This window comes from Euleptes europaea, chromosome 9, assembly GCF_029931775.1.
Source record: "Euleptes europaea isolate rEulEur1 chromosome 9, rEulEur1.hap1, whole genome shotgun sequence".
Lineage (NCBI taxonomy): Eukaryota > Metazoa > Chordata > Lepidosauria > Squamata > Sphaerodactylidae > Euleptes > Euleptes europaea.
The window spans coordinates 10,711,770-10,735,678 of NC_079320.1; the positions used below are offsets into that span (position 1 = coordinate 10,711,770).

A 23,909-nucleotide genomic window follows, 5' to 3' on the forward strand; every position below is an offset into this window, starting at 1 on the left:
AACAGATGTTTAAATAGTTAGCATATGCTTTACTAGAAGTACGCTTTCCAGAAGAGGTCAACATTCACCAAACTCTTCTCCCCTAATAAGTGAATGAAATGTTCCCGTCAGTGTAGGCTGCCAAGTTCGCTGTATGGCAGGGGTGTCAAACTCATTTGTTACGAGGGCTGGATATGACATAAATGTCACTTGGTCTGGCCGGGCCATGCCTCACCAGCCCAGATCAGGTCTGGGTGTGTGTGGCTGCCTCAACTGGCTCGTGGGCCAGATAAGAGCTCTCAAGGGGCTGAATCTGGCCCACGGGCCGTATGTTTGACACCCCTGCTCTACAGCATTGGAGATGAACCTTTACATTGAAATTCAACAACTCACCCTGGTTTGCCTGTCTAAGAATGAGCCCTGGAAATCCATAGCCTCACTCCTCCTTCCCTTTCTCCCCTGACCCATGTGGTTCAGAAATGGAAGATTTCCACATTCAGAACAAACCACGGCTTGTCATTCTCTCTAAAACACAAACTGTGGTTTGTATTCTTACCTACAAACCAGGATTCCAAACTAGGATTAAATTATGGGGTTTGGAATGCTGACATTCCCCACTCCTCCACATGAAGCCTGCTGGGTGACCTTGGGCTATAACTGTTCAGTGTGGTGATGTGGTTAGAAGAGTTGGACTCTAATCTGGAGAACCGGGTTTGATTCTCCTCTCCTCCACATGAGCGGCGGACTCTAATCTATTGAACCGGGTTGGTTTCTCCACTCTTACACATGAAGCCAGCTGTGTGACCTTGGGCTAGTCACAGTTCTCTCCGAACTCTCTCAGCCCCACCTACCTCACAAGGTGTTTGTTGTGGGAAAGGGAAGGTGATTGTATGCTGCTTTGAGACTCCTAAAGGTAGAGAAAAGCGGGGTATAAAACCAACTCTTCTTCTTCTCCAACAAAACAGGTCAGGACTCCCAAGCCTGTGGTTTATTCCTATGGGGTTACCGCACTTTGTATTCCCAGCGATGTATTAAGAGTATGAAAATGTGATAAAAAACATCGCTTTAAAAGGGTTTTTGGATACTACGGCTTATAAATGGTTGGAAAACGTCTTCACAGCTAAAGGGGCCAAACAAAGTGCAAACAGTATTTTTTATAACGTTTTCAAACTCTTAATACATTGGTGGGAATACATAGAAAGTGCGAACAGTATTTTTTATAACGTTTTCAAACTCTTAATACATTGGTGGGAATACATAGAAAGTGCGAACAGTATTTTTTAAAACGTTTTCAAACTCTTAACACATCGCTAGGAATACAAGTGCGGTAACCCCCCTAGTTTGGAATCCTGGTTTTTAGACAAGACAACAAATCGTAGTTTGTGATTTGGGGGCAGAAGGGGAATTTGTGAGCTTGAGGACATCCAAGATTCATGCTGATAATGGCAGACCCTGGTTTGTCATTTTGTGTGAATGAAGTTTAAACCCATCCCCCTCAAGATGCCAACAGTTGCCCAAAGGACCAGCATATTTCCTGGAAGTGTTGGCCTCCATATCTCAGGCATCAGGCTGCTTGTCAGGACAATGGGGGCCAAGTGAGCAGAAGAGGTCTCGTGAAGCCAGGGATGGGGGAGTTGAGTAAGGCCTATAGAGGCTGCTGTGGAAGGTATGAAAGTTCCAGTAGATGAGGGCTGAAGAGAACTCTGTGAGCACATGAACACATGAAGCTGCCTTATACTGAATCAGACCCTTGGTCCATCAAAGTCGACCTTCAAGGGTCGCAGGCAGAGGTCTGTTCACATCACCTACTTGCCCAGTCCCTTTAACTGGAGATGCCGGGGACTGAAGCTGGGACCTTCTGCATACTGAGCAGGTGCTCTTCCACTGAGCCACAGCCCCACCCCATGTGGCAAGCTGCTAAAGCACATGGGGGATAAGGAGAGGCCAGGAAGGAAGAGGAGGAGACACTCAGTTGGTAGCCAGATAATACAGACCACCACACACCTCAAATCTCATCTTGTACATATGATCTCATGAATGTCTGCTTTATTTCTGAAATGATATAATTAGACCTCCACATTCAGATGCAGTAAATCTCTGAGCACCAGTGCCCAGGAGGCAGCATCAGCAGAAGACCTTGGCCTCTTTGCCCTGTAGGTGGCCCTCTAGAGGAATTGGTTGGCCACTGTGTGGGACAGGATGCTGGGCTGGATGGACCAGTGATCTGATCCAGCTGGGCTCTTCTTATGTTCTTATGACCATATCATGGTAATGGGTTTGCATCATGGGCTGGGCCTTCCCCATGCCATAATAAGGTGTATTCACTCCCTCCTCTACGTGAGTACTGATAAGGAGATCCAAGTTCAAAACCTTCATTGCCTGTGAAACTCACTTGGAGATCTTTGCAAGTCTTTGAGATTTACTTACTTGACAGGGGTAATTGTGAGTAGATAATTGTATCCCCCCAACATATATACTATTCTGATCTTGGAAGGACAATGAAGAAGAAGAAGAAGAAGAGTTGGTTTTTATACACCATTTTTCTCTACCTTTAAGGAGTCTCAAAGTGGCTTACTATCAGTCGCCTTCCGTTCCCCTCCTCACATCAGACACTTTGTGAGGTAGGTGGGTCTGAGAGAGTTCGGAAAGAACTGTGACTAGCCCAAGATCACCCAGCAGGCTTCATGCACAGGAGTGGGGAAACATACACAGTTCACCAGATTAGAGTCCGCTGCTCATGTGGAGGAGCAGGGAATCAAACCCAGCTCTCCAGATTTGAGTCCACTGCTCTTAACCACTACACCACGCGGATACCAATGTGTGATGTGTGTTGAAGTCTCAAATGTGCCGATCATAACAGCCATGCAGAATGAATTTGGCTCCTGAAAATGGATCTACAGATCCCCGGGAGCTGAGGCTGTGCCAGTTGCGTAGGATTTCAAGGACAATTTGTGGGGCTTGTTCTACAGTCACAATGCTATTTAAGCAAGTATCTTTTGGGAAAGAACGAAAAGTGATGGAATGGGCTGTGAGAAAGATAAGGGGGAAATAGGACCGTGAGGTATGCATTCTGGCAAAAATGGCCCGATTCCCACTATCTTCTGCCGCTATCACTGAGAAATGCTAATTCCCCGTATCGTGCTGCTGGTGCCTCTTTCTCCACAGGGTGAAGAATTAATTCATTTAGAAGGCAAGTGCTGTCCTGAATGTATTTCAAGAGGTGGCCCCTGTGTTTACAAAGAACATACCAAAGATGTAAGTAGCCTGATAATTCCGAGCACGTAGACCCGTCAGGGTGCACGTGATGGTTGGGAGAAGTACATTTCTCTAAAGAATAAGACTTGATGGATTTTATGAAGGAACGATCGAGAAATGTTATTTAAAGCATGCACTGCCGCTGCAGTTTAGGAGGGGAAACATGTTCCAATGCCAATTGCTGCATCGCACAAGTCATTTTTCAATCCCCAACGGAAAGGGAGACGGTGAATAAACTACGCTGGACTTTTTTGCAAGTCTGTTTTCCAAAGATCACAGGCGGGCGTTTTTGTATTCTGCATGCGTAACATTTGGTATTCTTTATTCTGAATGTCTCTACTTTTCATGTCAGTACACACAAGTTTCTTGCCCTTAAGCCTTCAAAGGCGAGCTTGGAAATGTGGGGGAGGCGCCTTGGGAAAACACAGATTTGATCCAAAGGCCGTTATTATTTTATATTATTTATTTGCAGTGCTCATACCCTGCCCTAAACCAACATGGATCTCAGGCCAGCTTATGTAATAAAATAAACCATGCCCTTCAATAAAACAACAATTAGATTAAAAAAACAACAGCAACAAGAAAACCTCATAAGTTAGCAGCACCAAAGAATAACCTGCAAAGCAGGGAGACTGTAAAGAAAATCTAGCAAGGAAAAACTGGACACCAACAAACAAAAAAGGGGGTAAATAAGAGTATAATATTCAAATATACATAGCAGGAATTTTAAAAAAGTCTAAAAATTAGAGGAGTACAGAAATCCCCAAGACTAGATTAATTCATGCCATCGTATTCCCTATTACTATGTATGGGTGTGAAAACTGGACAGTGAAGAAAGCTGATAGGAAGAAAATAGATTCCTTTGAAATGTGGTGTTGGAGGAGAGTGTTACGGATTCCGTGGACTGCCAAAAAAACAAATCAGTGGGTTATAGATCAAATCAAGCCTGGACTGACCCTAGAAGCTAAAATGACTAAACTGAGGCTATTGTATTTTGGTCACGTCATGAGACGACAAGAGTCACTGGAAAAGACAGTCATGCTAGGAAAAGTTGAGGGCAGCAGGAAAAGAGGAAGACCCAACAAGAGATGGATTGACTCGATAAATGGAAGCTACAGCCTTCAATTTGCAAGATCTGAGCAAAGCTGTCAAAGATAGGACATTTTGGAGGACTTTTATTCATAGGGTCGCCATGAGTTGGAAGCGACTTGACGGCACTTAACACACACACACAGAAATCCCATGACTAATTACAAATTTTATTTTAGTTATTTATTTAATTAATAAACACACCAGCATGGTGTAGTGGTTAAGAACAGTGGTTTGGAGCAGTGGACTCTGATCTGGAGAACCGGGTTTGATTCCCCACTCCTCCACATGAGCGGTGGAGGCTAATCTGGTGAACTGGATTTGTTTTCCCACTCCTGCACACAAAGCCAGCTGGGTGACATTGGGCTAGTCACAGCTCTCTTAGAGCTCTCTCAGCCTCACCTACCTCACAGGGTGTCTGTTGTGGGGAGGGGGAGGGAAGACAATTGTCAGCCGGTTTGATTCTTCCTTAAGTGGTAGAGAAAGTCGGCATATAAAAACCAACTCTTCTTCTTCATTTGATTCAATTTGTATCCTGCCCTTTCTTGACTGCAGTCAGGCTCAGGGTGGCTACCAACAGAAATAAACAAGTTAAAATACATACTACAAAAATTTAAAACCTTAATCTCAAGTTCAGTAGGTGCCTTAACAGTAACAATAACACAATGATGGGGATAGCCAAACAAGGAAGAATGGAAAAGGGGAGGGAAAGCAAACCAATGGCCAAAACTAAAGAATTAAATTAAAAAATATAATAAATGATGGAGAAGGAAGGAGGAAAAATCCCTTTTCTTATCAATGGAAAGTCTGGACAAAGCCTGCACCGTCAGAAGAAGAACATGCCATTGATTCGCAACCAACTTGTGACTACTCCATCTATGGGGTGGTCAAGGCAAGAAATGAGCAGAGGTGGTTTTCCGTTACCTTCCTCATCATAGCAAAACCATTCTTCCTTGGTGGTCTCCCATCCAAGTACTGACCTTGGCTGATCCTGCATAGCTTCCAAACTCTGATGAGCTCGGGATAAGTTGGGCTATTCAAGCTGCTAACCCACCAGAGGACTTTCCCCCCAAATGGTAGTTTTTTATGTCACTGTAGGCAACTACTGATATTTTTATAAGCCACCAAAAAAAAAGTATCTCCAGTGATATCTCAGGGAGTGGAGATTGCAGACTCAAAGGGATGATTAATGTAAAATACCGCTGTTGTGGACAGGAGGCGCATCTTCCTGTCCAAAAAAACCTTATTTGGCTGAGGACTGTCAGGAAAGAAGAAGAGGGTTTTTTTTGGTATGTCGACTTTCTCTACCACTTAAGGATCAACCCGGCTTACAATCATCTTCCCTTCCTCTCCCCACAACAGAGAGAGCTCTGAGAGAACTGTGACTGGCCCAAGGTCACCCAGTTGGCTTCATGTGTAGGAGTGGGGAAGCCAACCCAGTTTGTAGATTGCAAAGATTGTAGCAAACCAAAGGAAAGGCTGGGAAGTGGGTGATTGGAGGATGATGTCATGTGGGTTTTCCAAAAAAACACAGCTCCGGTTTGGAAGCCACGGTAGAACAAAACAAAAAGCTAATATTTGTTGCTGTGGCACCTAGGGTAGTTACGGCCATCTGAGTAGGGTTTTGAATGATTATGGTTTTAAGGATGTTTTAGATGTAATCTGAATCTGATGTAATCTAAAAGGATGTTATAGATGTAATCTGTTTTTAATTATTGTTATCCGCCCTGAGCCTGGTTCGCTGGGGATGAGGGCGGGTTATAAATTTGAATAAATAAAATAAATAAACAAAACAGCCATGTGGCCCTGAAAGCTCAGCTGGTTTAGTGCCAGACAGATGAAGGAGGCATCCATACCAACCAGTCTTCCTGGCTGAAGGAAAGATCATTCTCCCAACTGGTTGTCTGCGCATCAGACCGTAATGTTCCTCAGCTACAGCTAGAATAGGTGCCATGCAGAATGCAAGCAGGATGGCAATTATAGTCCTAGGGAGAGGCACAGCCAGACTTCTTTGAAACTTTCCTGAGATGCGTTCTGTTGATTACTGCCTCTACTGGAAAAGGATCGAATCATTCACAAATAATCTATATGCTAAACATTCTGCTATTTTATTACAAATCGGGAGGACTTTTCCTTATTCTGGTCATAATGACATTAGTTGCTACTTTTTGCAGAAAAGAACGGGGCCTAACAATGTTATCAGTACAAGAAAAGGAAAGAAAGATCAATATTTTCTGAAGTCTAGCATCCCATCCTGCATCAAAGAGTTCACAGACGTGTCCAGCAAATCCCTTTCCAGGACTACAATTGAGGCTAGGGTTTGGTGTTTGTTACAGTAGGCGCGGCAGGTATTTTCCCATCAAGACGCAAGTTATTTAAGTCTAAGACATATTTATATGCAAATTGATATGCATATAGTATAGGCTGGCCAGGTTTGGTATATACTCTGCAATTTAGGGGGTTACAGAAGAGGGTGTGTGTTTGTAATATTTTTGTGTGTGCCATCAAGTCACAGCTGACTTACGATGACCCCGAAGGGTTTTCAGGCAAGAGACGTTCAGAGGTGGTGTGCCATTGCCTGCCTCCACACCATGACCCTGATATTCCTTGGAGGTTGCTCATCTAAATACTAACCAGGGCCAACAGAAGGTGGCGTGTCGGCGCATCCCTGGGCACTTCGTGACTACCCCCCCTTCAGAATTGGGCTGCCCATCATAGAAGCATGGTGGGATGGACACATGCCCAGAACAGTGACTCATACTGGGTGATGGCATCTCAGAAGTAGTTGCAGGGACTTTCAAGAAGAGTTCAAGTGGGAAGAAGAAGAGGAGGAGGTGGAGTTGGTTTTTATATGCTGACTTCCTCTACCACAAGGGAGACTCAGACCACCTTACAATCACCTTCCCCTCCCCACAACAGGCACCCTGTGAGGTAGGTGGGGCTGAGAGAGCTCTAACAGAGCTGCGACTTGCCTAAGGTCACCCAGCTGGCTTCATGTGTAGGAATGGGGAAACAAATCCCCAGTTCACCAGATTAGCCTCTGCCACTCATGCAGAGGAGTGGGGAATCAAACCTGGTTCTCGAGATCAGAGTCCACCGCTCCAAACCACCGCTCTTAACCACTACACCACACTACACCACTTACATCCTTTCCAGATTTAAACTGCTTGAAGAGACCTCTGTAATGCTGGGATGATACAAAATCTCATAGCCTTTAATGTTCTTCTGTTCAGAGCGGTGAGAAATGGAAGGAAGGTCTGTGCCGCGAATGTCAGTGCCAGGATACCAAGGTGGTCTGCTATTCTGCATCTTGTCCAACTTGCCCCTTGGGCAGCGTGCCAGTAGCTGTTCCTGGGGAATGTTGCCCGCAGTGCAAGCCAGGTATTTGCATGATTAAACTCTTTGTTCCACTGGATTGCCAAACCATTTCATCCCTGGAGGCTTAGATGTGTAACATTCAGAAACTATTTAACAACAACAAAAATCCTCCTAAATGTTTACACTAACCATTACTGCTTGCTTGCCTGTGTGGTTATCTGAGGGAGAAGCTCGTTGGAGGTACTCCCACCTTGATGAACCCCCCCCCAAGATATAGGAGGAAAGTCCACAATAGGAATGTGGGAAGAAGAAGGTGGAGGGCTGTGGAGAGGGAAGCCGAGGCAAAAGCAGCAGCCCTGCCATGAAGAAATGGCTGATTAGCATCTTAAGAACATTAGAACATAAGAAAGGGCATGCTGGCTTAGACCAAAGGCCCATCAAGTCCCGCAGTCTGTTCACACAGTGGCCAACCAGGTGCCTCTAGGAGGCCCACAAACAAGACGACTGCAGCAGCATTGTCCTGCCTGTGTTCCACAGCACCTAATATAATAGGCATGTTCCTCTGAGCATGCCTATTATATTAGGTGCTTCTTTTCCCCTCTCTGATTATATCATTGAAAAGTCTTTGCAGGTTCGATGAGATGTGCTGCTCAAAAAGTTTATAAAATTTAGGGGTTATACCATCTGGGCCTGGTGCTTTATCCAACTTGAGTTCTTTGATTGTGTCCACTATTTCTTGAATGGAGATACTCTGGTTAAGACTGTCAAGGTCTTCAGAAGGAAGTTTTGGTAGATGTGCACAAGAAATGAATTTTTCAAGACCCTCTTTTTCAAGACTATCTTTAGCATGTAGTTTTTTGAAGGAATCAACAAATATCTTTTCAATATCTTCTTTTTTTTTGATATCTTTCCTTCTTTCTTAGTTCGTAGGATTCTTCTTTTGAGAATTTCTTGTCTTAGACACTGGGCGAGGTACCTCCTCGGCTTGTTGGCACTTTCAAAGTACTTTTGTTTAGCGTAGCTAATCTTGTTTTGTAGATCGTCCGTTTCTTATCCGACTGCTGGACTTGATGGACTTTAGTCTGATCCAGCATGGCCTTTCTTGTGTTCTTATGTTCTTATGCAGGCCATGCTGAGTTTTAAAGACACTTCTTCTGTGTTACTGATTTTTCTGTTGAATAAACGCAACAAGCTCTTCAGGGATCCTGGAGGGACACTATTTGAAAGCTAGCGCTGCAGAATGTGGTTTGCTAGCATCGAGCAGGGAAATATGCATCATGTACATGCAATGCTTACATACGCTCAAACTGAGTTTTGTCTGTTCTTGGTGCCAGGGCAGTGCCATGCGGACTGTTCGACCTGCTTGCAGTCTTTTGATCACTGTGACGCATGCCGTGATACAAGCAAATTCCTGCAGAACGGACGCTGTGTGGCCAGTTGTGGACCTGGATACTATCAGGATTCTGGGCTTTGCTTAGGTAAGGCCTGCCTTGTGGTTTCTGTGTGATGTTGGAAATCTCCTTGCTTGGTGCATAGTCTTTTCTGGTTTGGGCAAGATGCCTCTTAGAAATATAAAAAAAATTCAGCCTGAGAATTGTTTAGGAGTGCAGAAATATTCTTTCTCTCCATTGGGGATCCAAAGCACCTGACATTGTTCTCCCCTCCTCCATTTTATCCCCACAACAACAACAAGAAGAAGAGTTGGTTTTTATATGCCAACTATCTCTACCACTTAAGGGAGACTCAAACTGGCTTACAGTCACCTTCCCTTCCCCTCCCCACAACAGACACCCTGTGAGGTAGGTGGGGCGGAGAGAGTTCAAAGAGAGCTGTGACTAGCCCAAGGTCACACAGCTGACTTCATGTGGAGGAGTGGGGAAACCAACCCAGTTCTCCAGATCAGACTCCGCCCCTCCAAACCACCACTCTTAACCACTGCACCACGTGGCTCTCCCTGGGCAGAAGAAGAAGAAGAGTTGGTTTTTATATGCCAGTTATCTCTACCACTTAAGGGAGACTCAACCCAGCTTACAATCACCTTCCATTTCCCTCCCCACAACAGACACTCTGTGTGGTAGGTGGGGCTGAGAGAGTGTGACTGGCCCAAGGTCACCCAGCTGGCTTCTTGTGTAGGAGTGGGGAAACAAATCCAGTTCACCAGAGTAGTCTCTGCTGCTCATGTGGAGGAGTGGGGAATCAAACTGGGTTCTTCAAATCAGACTCCACAGCTCCAAACCACCGCTCTTAACCACTACACCACGCTGGAGGTGGGTTAAACTGAGAATGTGTGACTGGGCCAAGGCCACTCAGCAAGCTTCCATGGCAGAATAGGGATTTGAAATTGGGTAGCCCAATCCAAAAGCGGGTGGCAGATAAGTGAAGGCTGGGAATGGTGCCACTGTGCCGCCTCCTGAGAGTGTAGAGATCAGTTGTAATAGCAGGAGATTTCCATGCTGAGGAGAGAATGGAGGGGTTCTCGGTCAGGACAGGACAGCCTCCCCAAACATGGGGTGTTACTAAGTTCCATGGCCACCTCTACTACTTCTGCCAGACACCCTTCTTGCCCATGGCTTAGCAACTTGGGGCTAGATAGTACTCCTAAGAGCAGGGCCTGATTAAGGGGGTTACCGCATTATATATTCCCAGCGATGTATTAAGAGTTTGAAAATGTTATAAAAAACAATACGCTTTAAAAGGGTTTTTGGATGCAACGGCTAATAAATGGTTGGAAGACGTCTTCACAGCTAAAGGGGCCAAACAAAGTGCGAACAGTATTTTTTATAACATTTTCAAACTCTTAATACATCGCTGGGAATACATAGAAAGTGCGAACAGTATTTTTTATAACATTTTCAAACTCTTAATACATCGCTGGAATATTAATGCGGTAACCCCCTTAGTCATGCTAAGGCTCCAAGCTATGTCAAGTTTAAGAGGGTCCATAGCATTATCAAAAATGTTAATTTAGTGATTTTTGTGATTTTTTTGTATTTACTATAGTTTGTGCATAAATTAATCTCTGTCTAAAAAGGCTGTATTTGGCCACAGGGTCACTAGTTGCTGATCCCTGTTTAAGATAATCACCCCCTTTCTTTTTCTCCTTCTTTGAATAGCCTGCAAGAATACGTGCTCTACCTGCACCAGTGCATTCACATGCAATTCATGTCACGATACGCTTCTGTTGAAGAATGGCCAGTGTGTGGAATTGTGTGGGGAAGGGTTCTTCCCAGAACTCCTTCAGTGTACAGGTAAATTCTCTCTCTGTTTGTCTGTCTGTCTCTGCTAATATGAACTAGAAAACAATTGAACGGAAGGAAGCTGGAAGTGTAAGAAAAAATCCCAGTACTGGAATCAGTATATTCAGTCTAGTGTTCGTGGTGCAATATTAAGTACATGTTATTTTTATTGTAATAGATGATGGGATTGTATTGTCTTGACAGTCAGAGTGGCTCCTCAGTGGAACAGGCTTCCTTGGGAGGTGGTGAGCTCTCCTTCCCTGGAGGTTTTTAAGCAGAGGCTAGATGGCCATCTGTCAGCAATGCTGATTCTGTGAACTTAGGCAGATCATGAGAGGGAGGGCAGGAAGGGTTGTGTCAGTGTTTGGCTCTCGTGGCCCTTTCTTGCATGCCCAGGGTAATGCCGATTGCCACTATGGGGTCAGGAAGCAATTTTCCTCCCAGCCAGATGGGCCAGGGATCCTGGAGGGTTTTTGTTGCCATCTTCTGGACATGGAGTAAGGGGTCGCTGGGGGTGTGTGGGGGGGAGGTAGTTGTGAATTTCCTGCATTGTGCAGGGGGTGGGACTAGATGACCTGGTGGTCCCTTCTGACTTTATGATTCTGTGACTTGCAAGTCAACTGAATTTTATAAGCATTTTTTGCTTTTGGTAGCAAGACCTGCCACATTAAATTCCTTTCAGTCTAGTATGTGCTGCCAGTGTGAACCAGCGTTTGGTAGCATGTTAGAGGTGGAATGGAGTTTAAATCCCAGTTAATCTCTGAAGTCTTGAATGACTATTTATATATGATGTAATTAGAAGGGCTGGATCAATTTCACTAGCATCTCCCTCCCTCAATACCAGTTGTCATCAGCGACTTATACAAAAGAATATGTTATTTTTAAAAAGAAAGAAAGCCACAATGATTTCAATTCCTGCCACATTGCTCAGAGGTCAGTTACCACAATTAAAATGAAACTGATTGGAATATGTGAAGAATCTGAATTAGCCATGCTAGAATGAACACAAAGTAGCCAGATGGAATAGCAGACAATGAACCAGGATTTCATGTGTTCAAATTATCCAGTGATGGCTGTATTTAACTGCAATGAAAAACATGTATGTGTGTGTGAGAGAGACAGAGAGAGAGCAAGAATTCTCCATCCGCCATTCTTTTTGGCATGTGATCTTGCTAAGAGTGCAGTGGGTGCAGAGGAGAGCGACGAGGATGGTAAGGGGCCTGGAGACCAAGCCCTACGATGAAAGGCTGAGGGAGTTGGGAATGTTCAGATGGGAGAAGAGGAAGTTGAGTGGGGACATGATTGCTCTCTTTACGTATTTGAAGGGCTGTCACTTAGGCCATTAATGCAGTGTCAGTTTTGATGCTCGCTCAAAGCTCTTTTTAAAAATGTGACCTTTAAAATGCCTATTCACAGTCCTGACACAAAGGAGAAATTCCACCCCCACACGCACACTCGCCTGCTCCTTTGTTCTTTCCATTAGCAATAGTCGTTTGCATAGCTAAGCCGTGGCTGTGTGCTTTTTCATGCTTCCTTAAGGGGATTCTTCAAGGCGGGGGCAGAGCAAACACAAAAGGTCGCTTTAAAGGGGCTCTTAAGAAATGCGAAGCCGGTATGTGCGCAGTCACTTCCTGAATGATGGTTCAGCATGAAAAACTCAAAAAAATATGCTGGGCAATTCAGTCTGTAACGCACTGCTAATTATCAAGCATACATGGCCAAATAGTTATTTGTTGAGGAAGCCTAAATCCTGTGCATCGAGGCATCCGGCAAGAAACATATACTTTCAAAGGCTGTAATTTATGTATTGGTTTTCTTTCCGTGATCCCACTGCTCTAAAAATTTGGAAATCTGGTTTGGCAAGGAGTCAGGGTAGAGAATGGAGGGAGGGGATTGTGTGGAGGCAAACAGTTCAGCTTGGGTGAGGCATGGAAAAGGGAAAGGGACAGTATTGGAAGACCAGCTCGGTCTACTTATATCTACCTTGTCTATTGTATAATATGAGCCCCGTGGCGCAGTGGTCAGCTGCAGTACTGCAGTCCAAGCTCTGCTCATGACCTGAGTTTGATCCTGACAGAAGTCAGTTTCAGGTAGCCAGCTCAAGGTTGACTCAGCCTTCCATCCTTCCGAGGTCAGTGAAATGAGTACCCAGATTGACTGGGGGTAAAGGGAAGATGACTGGGGGAGGCACTGGCAAACCACCCAACAAACAAAGTCTGCCTAGTAAAAGTCGGGATGTGACATCACTCCATAGGTCAGGAATGACCTGGTGTTTGCGCAGGGGACTTTTACCTTTTACCTATTGTATAATGTGTTTTCCCATTAATGGTATTGTTACAGTACATCGAAGCCAAATTTAACAAATGTTAGACCACACATTCATCAATGCATTTGATCAGGCCAAAAGAAAATCATAAGTAACTTCTGTCCCAAGGTAATTGTGGTGGTGATTGACTGTGCCATCAAGTCGCAGCCAATTTATGGTGACTTCAGAGGGTGTTCAAGGCAAGAGAACACCCTATGTTCAGAGGTGGTTCAGAGGTGGTTTGCTATTGCTTGGCTATGTGTAGCAACCCTGGACTTCTTTGATGGTCTCCCATCCAAGAACTAACCAGGGCCAACCCTGCTTAGCTTTTGAGATCTAATGAGATCAGGCTAGCCTGGGCCATCCAGGTCAGGGCATGAGAGTTGTGCGTTCTCTTAAATATCTGTGCTGTTGTTCTGCTCATAAATTCAATTTCCAGTGGTCTGCAAATATTGCTGTTCCTGTAGGAAAAATTTAGTGGTTTGGATTTAAACTGTGGGTTTCTGCTATGAAAGAGAAAGGAGGGTTAAGGTTACCAAACTCAAATAAAAGCCAGCGACTTTTATTTGGGATTATTTTTCTCCTGCTGGCCGCAGGAGTAGTGGCGGGAAACAGGAATGGGGGAAAACGGCAACCTTATTAGGATTGCACTATTGATGTGCTAAAAGTGAGACTTGCTATTTAGCAGTTAGCAGTGCAGGAGACGTATCCTCAGTCCTCGATCAAAACTAGTTGATGCTCAAACCCCTACAAGGAAACACCTGTCGTGTTTTTATGGTTTCCTCTGAGAACCAGAAACATAGTAATATTGGCCAACTGAAAGCTGGGATTCTTGGAGTGTGAAATTCAGTGCCAAATCCCAATTTTGATATTACACAAAGTGGACTAAAGGATATGCAGAAAAAAACTACCGCCCTGAAAAGATAGTCCATTTCACACAGTGGAGCCGAACGCCACATCCCCTGCCTTCATTCCTTGTCTTTTGTTTTTCTCCTTCTCAGCCCCCTGGCGAGAGGGTCGGCCTTGCCTTCAGTAATCCTGGAGGGAAAGTACAGGAAGTTATCAAGGTCTGAGTGGGGATGCCCTTGCAGGTCAGGTGAAATGGAAAGCATAACTCATGTTCTATTTAGGTGTATCAATTATGATGGAATCTGTCAGAAGCTAATTCTTCCTCTCATTAACACAATGGAATCCAGTCTGGAGGAAGAGAAAATGAAATTCCTCTTATGGGAGGGAGGCTCTCAGTGTTCAAAATATTGACTCTCAGTGTTATTTACAGGTAGGCAAATATTGTTCTGCGGCAATTAAAATCAGCTCAGAAAAGGTTATTAGTGTTAATAAGGTTAAATTTAATTGATATAATTTTATCTGTATTTTTTACAAAAAAGATTATAATGTAATGGGTTTTATTGACAAGGTTTGTATCTTTTCTGGCTAATGCCATAATAATAAATCTCTCTCTCTCTTCCCTTCTCAGCCCACCTTTGGTGTTTCTAATTGGCGAGTCCCCCATAGATGGATATGGCTATTTGTTTCATGTTATTATTACTGGTTTTCGCAGCTCACTCATCGTTCATTTCATCCACATTCTCACTCATGCGTGTCGGTGGGAGAAAGTAGCTGGGAAAATTTCCTCTGTGTTTCCTCCAGGGAGTTCAGACAATTTGCTTTAGTTCTGCCTGGCTTCCCTTTTCTGCATAAAAACAAAACCTGTGGAGAAAGCTTTGGGTTTCAGCATTCGCTCGTAACTCCGTTGTTTCCCACTTTCCTTACCACGTGGGGCTTTGGCTGGGTGTGTGTGTGCTTGATGCACAAGCAGCAAGGAAACTGGTACCACCCCCCCGCGTATGATACTGTATACAAAGGACCATTTTGAAGTGGTAACTCTCCATACTGTGTATGCAATCACATGGGAAACCACTTATTAGTAATGTCCCCTGTGGTGGTGGGTGAATTTTAACCCACATCTCCGTTCAAGAACAGCGGTGTCATCCGGGCTGGGCTTTTTGGGCAAATGTCCAGGCCCTGGTTCAGTGTAGGGGGAGGGGACGGAGCAGAGCTATACAAAGGACCCAGCCAGAATACTGAAGTATGCTATAATTTAAATACAGATAAGACACAAATTGTCTAGGAATAGGCCACAGCGAATGAAGTGAGACATCAGCATCCATCAAAAAGTACTCAGCTGAAAAAAACACTTTAAAGTATTTCTGCCACTCCAAACATAAAAGCAAGCTCACAAGAACATAAAAATGCTTACTGAGGAAGGAAAATTGGAGAGATGTGAAAAGTTGTCCATGTTATCCATGGAGAGGAGGTAGGCTAGTAAAGTCCCCTGGATTTTCCCTGAGGTTGTCTCCGCAGCAGCCATTTCCTTCCCCCACCATAGGAGGCTTTACATTTTTTTACATTGGCACTAGAATATCGTTATTTCAGTATACTGTTACAGCAAATATGTGTACCAGGTTCTCTGAATCCCCATCTTTCAGTTTAAAAAAGTCTTTGTCGCCTTCCATTGTGGAGATAGAAGGGGAAAGGCATATCTCCAAAATGGAGAGGGCTAGAGCTGTGCATAAAAGGCCCAGGTGAACTTCTTTAGAGAGGGAGTCTCATAGCCTGGATGCCACCCAGGGTTGCCAGCTCCGAGTTGGGAAATACCTGGGGATTTGGGGGGCAGAGCCTGAGGAGGGTGGGGTTTGGGGAAGGGAGGGACTTCAATGGGATATAATGCTATACAGTCCACCCTCCAAAGCAGCCATTTTCTCCAGGTGAACTGATCTCTGTTGCCTGGAGATCAGTTGTAATCCCAGGAGATCTCAAGCCACCACCTGGAGGCTGGCAACCGTAGCACCACCAGTGAGAAGACCCTGTGCATAGTTCTCTGTGCTCACTCATTAGTAGAACTGTAACAACTATACAGCATATTACAAAAACATACCTATGGTAGCTTCCAGAAATGACTGCGTAGGACATTACGAACAGTGCTATTCATGGCCGTCGGATGTTTGTTTGTGTTCTTGCACTGTGATTTGGCATTGGAGGTCACTCAGCGGAGGACTTTTAGTATAACTTTGGGTCCATCAATGTGCACTTCCGCACCGAAGGAGAAACCCATAATTAAAATGAATGCAATACAAAGTCTCTGTTCATCTATAAAGACTGGAGAAGGTTGATCATGTGGAGAGATGGACCGTAACTTCAGGCGGGCAAGGAAAGTTTGTATTTTGAAGCATATTTAGATCAAGGGAGTAAAAGTGTGACTTAGGAGTCATTTTTATCCAGTAAGCCTGTTTTACCAAGAAGCTTCCTTTATCATCTCTATCTTCCCTGCTTGAGATCTTCCCTGAAGATCTCTGGGTAAAGTAATTTGCTATGGAACTTTCTTCCTTGACAAGCATTTCTCTGAAAGAGGCATAACTTCATTACAAAGGGGAAATTGGAAATCTGTAAGGAACGGTAACTGCCTGATTAATATTCATGGAATCCCTGAGTGGTGGAAGGTCGTGTGTAGGCTCACTGGGAACGACATATTTCAGAGACCTAAGATTTGTAGGAGACCTAAGACTAGAATACTTCTGGGCAAGCGGCATGGCTGTATTCTGTCAGCCTGAGCAAACCGCAATGAGGGGAACAAACCTCAAAGGCTTGCATGTGCACACTTTTCTTCTTTCCTTGCATGTGGTGCTACAATTGAAAACACCCTAGTTTCAAGGAAGTTTTTTATGGCATCCTAACCCAAGCTTCTTAATAAATGGGGGTTTGTTTCTTTCCCAGGAATACAAATTCCGCACCACAGTTTAATTGTGGTTTCGAATCCTGGTTCATCAGCAAGAAACTAAACCCCGGTGTGTTAAGGTGCCACAGTTTAGACCACACAGCAAGCTGGAATCAGATTGAAGATTTCCAAAGTCAGGAAATCTTCAGCAGTGGCTCTGGATGTGAAGAGAGGGAAGATACAGGCACCCAAATCTGAGGTTTATTCTTGTCAAGATCAAATTGTTGTTTGTTCATGATGCCTGAATGCAGTATACTTCATATGTCAGCTTTAGGGAAAAATGTAAAGCTTTAAAAAATCTATCTTGGTTTTCAGAAAGGCAATATTAAGTAAAGCAGATTTCTTTTACCAAAGATAGGGAAACAAATGGCTACAAACAAAGAGGGGACCGAAAAAAATTAGAGTTGCTGCTTATTTAAAATACCAGTAGTTACGAGGTTTAACTCGAGGGGTCTTTTATACTTGTAAGGTTTCATCGCCTTGACATGGATGGCCCAGGCTAGCCTGATCTTCTCAGATCTCAGAAGCTAAGCAGGGCCCGCCCTGGTTAGTATTTGGATGAGAGACCACCAAGGAAGTCTAGGTTGCTATACAGAGGTAGGCAATGGCAAACCATCTGTGAACATCTCTTGCCATGCGGAGATCGCCATAAGTTGGCTGCGACTTGGTGGCACTTCCCACTCACCCCCCAAAGGTTTCATATTATGTGTTGTGTCCCCTCCACAACATTTCTTGTCCTCCATATTGCTCCTCTTCTGTAGAATCCCACTCCCCCAACCACTCTCAAGAAAGCTCTGCGCTAAATGTAGCCGGTGTGTCTGAGACAACGTCTGCCGCAAGGCATCATTGCTATGGATCCGTTTCCCTTTAGAGTGTCGCCGTCTCTACAGAGCCTCACAGACAAATGGAAGAAGAGACATCTCAGTGGGAAATCAATAGCCATTCCGGTGTATCTGAAAGCAGGCTGTGAAAAATCGCCTAATTGGCTTTCATTGTGGGCCGGAGAGCTCCGAACGTCCACTTGAGCAGCAGCCCAAATTGGACAACCACTGACAGGAAATTTGGGCCTACAAAGGGACTTTTCACCTGACACTCTGATCAAGATAGCTGGCGGCTTTCTCTTTCGAAGGGGTGATGGTTGGCTCCCAGGCAGGTTAATGATCCCTGCTTCAAAAAACCATTTTGCAGATTAGGCTTGACAGTTATAATAGGAGCTCTCAAATGGATCTGCCAAGTGGGATGTGGAAAGATGTGCCTGGGTCTGTAGCTCCCCTGTAATTCCCTCCTCATGGCTCATTTGTGTTGCAAAGCTAAACTTCTCCTTATCTGTTATCCATCTCTATCACTGATCATCAAAAGGGTGCGGTACAAGGATGGTAGTCTTTTACTAACTGGGAGATGGGTGGTGGGAAGTGGGGACCTTGTGCCTGTCCTACACACTCCCAGAGTAGCACAGGAACCACTTCCCTGTGGTACAATCTCAGCAGATCCTCCAGAATTCTCTGCCACGTTTGTTCATCTCTTTCGCCACGTTTGTTCATCCCAGTTCTTCGGAATACCACCACCACATGGTTTGCCCGCTTATACTTACTATTTGACAACTCCTCGTCTTTCTAGAGCCTTCTGTTTAGCTAGACTGAATGCTAACCCCTCTGTGGTTATGCAGGGCAGGATTTTGAATATACCATACCCAGACAGGGCCTGTCCTTGCTCTTCTGGCTCTATTGATTCACTAGCTCATGCCCGTTATATCTCTCCCCTTTTAACATATAAATCTAATGCCTCTGTCTCGGACATAATGCCTTTTTTATTAAGTGACAGCTGTCCCAAGGCTACATTGTCAGCTGCAAGATTTGTTTCAGTCCTTATATCCCTCAAACATTAGATTTACGCTGCTCAAGATCAATGGATCAAGGAGCTTCTAAGGGATAAAGGAAGGAAAGAATTCTTTGCCTGAGGCCACTGCCTCACCTTGCCTCATTATAGAGCCTTCCAGGGCTATTAGAAAGAGTACATGAATTCAGCAATCACACAATAAAGACCAATCACAAGAGGTTTTCCCACCAGAGCTAGAGAGCCAGCATGGTGTAGTGGTTAAGAGTGGTGGACTCTTAACCACTGGAGAAGGCCTGGAAAATCATGTGCCAAGAAAGCTGAAAACCACCTGTTTCTGTATTTGTGTTAAGATTTTGTGGTGATGGATATTGCTTTGGAATCAGTACTGAATGGCCATGTGCTTGCTTCTGCACTTTAGCAATACCTGCTCAGGGAATTTTCTCTCACAGTAAGCTCTACAAAGTAAGCCAATTACAAAGCAGCATTTAAAGGGGCGGGGACTTGATTTGAGCTTGGAGACTGCTGGTGCATAGACTCCCAACAGGAAAGTGTGGGTCCAGTGAGCAACGAACCTCAGGTAAAACTCCCATGCATAAATGAAGAAAGTGTTAAATCCTCTCCTTTTGGACAGCACTTCCCTCCCCAAGTATTTTTTATGCCAAGAAACACACTGGCAATTCTAACGTCACATGTCCTTTCACCTTCAGAAGGAGAGTAAAAGGGAAACATGGGACTGAATTTGAGAAGCAAAGCCATTTTGACTCAGCTCATTTTCTAATTGCAGCTTACACGTCTCAGTGTCCTCATTTGCCCTGCAAACATTTTTTATTTGTCATTGGACGTGAGCCAGCTGTCATCATTTATGTCTTGGATTACCACTTTGGCTGAATAGGGGCTAGACATGCTTTTGAGGAAGAACATTTCAATGGAAAATTCCACCAACTGAGATCACTTGTTCTCTTGTTATTTCTCAAGGTGGGACCACACCGATGTGACCTTAGGTTTTTACTGTCCCGTTCCATGCATACGAAAAGAAAATTTCTGCTTTATTAAAGAAGTAGTATAGTAACAGCCTTGCAACCTGGCAAGGTTGGGACCCCTGAGACAGATACCCCCCTATTCACCCTTTTAGCAGGGGGCCATTTATTATTATTATTATTTCGATGGCATTTTTTTCAGCATCCAAAGTAGTTTGTGGTGGGGTCAGGGTTCAAGGGTAGAGCCCTTTATTATTCTTATTAAATTGTCCATTGTTGTTGACACTGGTCATCCTGGAGATCGAGTCTTTGTTGCTAAGTGTTTGAATCTGGCTCATTCACAGCCCAACACTCTTGAACACATGAAGCTGCCTTATAATGAATCAGACCCTCGGTCCTCAATGTCAGTATTGTCTACTCTGACCGGCAGCAGCTCTCCAGGGTCTCAGGCAGGGGTCTTTCACATCACCTACTTGCCTAGTCCCTTTAACTGGAGATGCCAGGGATTGAACCTGGGACCCTTCTGCATGCCGATCAGATGCTCTACCGCTGAGCCACGGCCCCATCTTACCAGCTCCTACTTTTAGTCTAATTTAGATTATGACAGCTGCGGGAAAACAGTGTGCTGTAATGGTCATAGTCTTGCAGTAGGGTCCGGAAGACCTGTGTTCAAATGATCAGTTCTGCTATGAAGCTTACTGAATGACTTCTCTCAGCCTAATTTATATCACAGGCTAAAACGGGGAAGGGAGAATCAGATATGCTGCCCTGAGTTCCTTGAGGAAGGGTGGGATACAAAATACACATGGTAGATGGGCACTTCACAATTCAACTCACATCTACTATGCCAACACAAAGGTTACAACATTGCGTCCAGTTGTGTGGTGAATGCTGAGCTTTGCATGGATCTACCTAATATCTTGACCATGTCGGTGTGGTTGTGGTAAAGAAGGTACTAATTTGGATTAATGGGTAGACCTGGACCACAGAGACCAGTAACCCAAGTCATAAAATGTACAAGTTTATGAGAAGGTAAAATAAGTAAATTCCATAACAACATAAGAAGCTCCCTGCTGGATCAGTCCAGTGGTCCATCTAGTCCAGCATCCTGTCTCACACAGTGGCCAACCAGTTCCTCTGGAGGGCCTACAACAGGGCATAGAGGCCGAGGCCTTTCCCCGAAGTTGCCTCTTGGCACTGGGATTCAGAGGTTAATGGCTCTGGACATGGAGGTTACCTTCAGTCACCATGGCTAGTAGACACTGATAGACCTGTCCTCCGTGAATCTGTCTAATCCCCTTTTAAAGCTGTTTATGCCTGTGGCCATCACTACATTCTCTACCAGCATAGTAGAGAGCCAGCATGGTGTAGTGGTTAAGAGCAGCGGACACTAATCTGGAGAAGCGGGTTTGATTCACCACTCCTCCACAAGAGCGGTGGACTCTAATCTGGTGAACCGGGTTTATTTCCCAACCATACACATGAAGCCTGTTGGGTGACCTTGGGCTAGTCACAGTTCCCTTTGAACTCTCTTAGCCCCACCTACCTCACAAGGTGTATGTTGTGGGGAGAGGAAGGGAAGGCGATTGTCAGCCAGTTTGAGATTCAAATCAAATCAAATCACACCTTTATTGGCATAAAAGTAAATACATATTGAAGTTAACAGGAGAGTTATAAACTTCGAACGGACATCTCTTCCTTACAACATTAAAAATTAAAACTTTAATATAAGTCCCAGAAAGCTAGCAACCCCTGCAGTAACCAGAGGATAAATATCACTTAAAAGAAATCGAACTACTTATCAGTGCTACCGGGGCAATTTGTCAGAAGGGGTTCAATAAGTTCCTGTAAAGGTGAGCCATGCTTGCAGTGTAGCAGAACATGGGCCACGGTTTCAACCTGTCCAGAGGCACAAGAACACAGCCTTTTCTCATAGGGGACTCTGGCATATCTGCCCGTGGTCCAGGCTGTGGGGAGAAAATTTAGACGGGCTTGCATAAAAAGACGTCTCAAAAAAGGGGAGGTCAGGGTGCAGAAGTAGCTAGGTAGTGAGCCCAGAGCCGGATAGATACCATGAGCTAAGGGTGAGCAAGAGTTTGTAGCTCTAGCAAGGAGCGTTTGTTTTTCAATGTCAGTAATCCTTAGTTCTAGAGTTCTAAAGGCTTGCGCCTTATTTAGGGGAAGTAGCATTTTGCCACCCGCAGTTTGAGATTCCTTAAAGATAGAGAAAATCTGTGTATAAAAACCAACTCTTCTTCTTCTACCAGTAAATTCCACATTTTACTCACTCACTGTGTAAAGAAGTGTTTCCTTTTGTCTATCCTGAATCTACTGCCCAGCAGCTTCATTGGATGCCCTCGAGTCCTAGTATTTTGGAAAAGGGAAAGAAAGTTCTCTTTGTCAACTTTCTCCACCCTGTGCATAATTTTATAAACCTCTATCATGTCTCCCTTTAGTCATCTCTTTTCTAAACTGAAAAGACCCAGAAGATTGAACTGAAAAGTCCGTGAAGATTGCCGTGAGATGCTCAGATGAAGGACAGGGTACAAATGCGACAAACAAACCTTCACCAGGAACCTTTTGCATACCATTGATAACATTTCTATTCGTGGCTAGGTCTGACCCTAGAGGCTCAATTATGGCTTGCTGAACAGAGGAGCGGCTGCTGATTCAATTTGTTAACGATTCCTCTGTCCCTTTTGGAAGGTCAAAGCTGTTAACTTGAACCTTTCAGGAGGTCTTGCATCTAGGCTGTGACCAAGCTGAGACCTGTTCTGCTTGAGTAATGGCTCTCCCTGACTTTGATGTATTTTTTATGTGTTTATAAAGCAGTTAGAAGTTCACTTGTGTGTTACAGATCCTACAAATCGAGCATGCTTCCCCCCCTTTCCCCAGGTGGTTCCATATTTGTGTTTTTCAGCAAAGTCGAAAGCGCTCCCCTTCGTTCAACAAGCACGTGCGTGCCTTGCTGAGGGATAATAGAAATTAAGAACATCTTTAGGACAAAACTTGGGCGTAATAATGAAAAAAAAAATTCCTAAAGTGGTGTAATTTTCCACTAAGTGCCAGTTGCACATGGCTGAACATGCCAGCAACCATTCCAGATACCAAACATAAAAATTCTTGTTCTGCACTAATCGTAAACACAAAACTGACTTCCCCCCCCAGCGCTCTCTGTACTTGGCTTGCTGCAGAGCCGACATTCATTTATTTCATTGCATGTGCAATTCAGCACAAGTTCCTATCTTTCCCAGCAAATAGAAATATCTCCATTGGCGCCTTGCCTGTGCTGATTCGCTTTTCTCTCCTTGTGGGACCGAGTACTGAGTGGCTGATTACAGCCAGTTGACGTTTTTGTAGATATTACACCCGTCGCAAAGAGGTAACAGTCCTTAACGTATTAGAAGACATGTCTCAATAAAGAAGTGATTTAAAAAACATGCATTGGACATGAAGCAAAAAAGTCAGTGGGGTTTCATTCATGCCAGCAATACACACATGCTTCTAGACCGAGGTTCCCAAAAATGGTAGCTGGCACCTGCCTGCCAAGTGTCTTTAGGATGTGGGTCAGGATTTTGCCCAGCAGGGCTTCTGATTGGCCATTGGAGAGCTGATTGGCTGTGTAGATTTTTTTAAAAAATATTGCTTCGGTAGCTGCTGCCACCATAGCGCAAGAATCGTAATTGTGTGAGTGAAGCAAGCTGCGTGTATGAAAGAAACATTTTTAAACAGTACATTCATTTATAAAGCATCCTGTTAAACAGCTTCTGCCTGAAATGTTGAAGAGTTACTACGAAGTTACGGATAACCTCACTCCCTGACAGTTTGTTGATGCCTCCGCCCCTTGTGGCTGCTGTGTTGTCCACCATCCTGTTTCAGAATTCCAAAGGTGCCCGCGGGCTCAAAAAACATCGGGGACCCCTTGGCGAGACCAGCAGGACTGATCCTTTGCTCTCCACAGCAGCCATGAACGTCAGTTTCCTTGGATGAGAGAAAAGACTTGGTTATTTAGAGAGAGAGAAAAAGAATTTTAAGCTGCTTTTATGCAATCCTTTCAGCCTTAAAGGGACCAGATTAATAGTCACAGACTTGTGGATATCCCTTTCAGAACCTAACCTGATGCTTAAACAAACATCATT

At 44.4% G+C, this 23,909-nt stretch overlaps 1 protein-coding gene across 1 annotated transcript in view; it reads left to right on the forward strand.

Annotated features, from left to right (window-relative positions):
• The window catches only part of FRAS1 (Fraser extracellular matrix complex subunit 1), a 194,351-nt gene that overhangs the window by 18,039 nt on the left and 152,403 nt on the right, over positions 1 to 23,909 (forward strand). Inside the window, 4 exon segments of the mRNA XM_056855545.1 lie at positions 3,145 to 3,234; positions 7,557 to 7,704; positions 8,976 to 9,119; positions 10,755 to 10,889. Of these exon segments, the coding sequence (XP_056711523.1) occupies positions 3,145 to 3,234; positions 7,557 to 7,704; positions 8,976 to 9,119; positions 10,755 to 10,889 (517 nt within the window).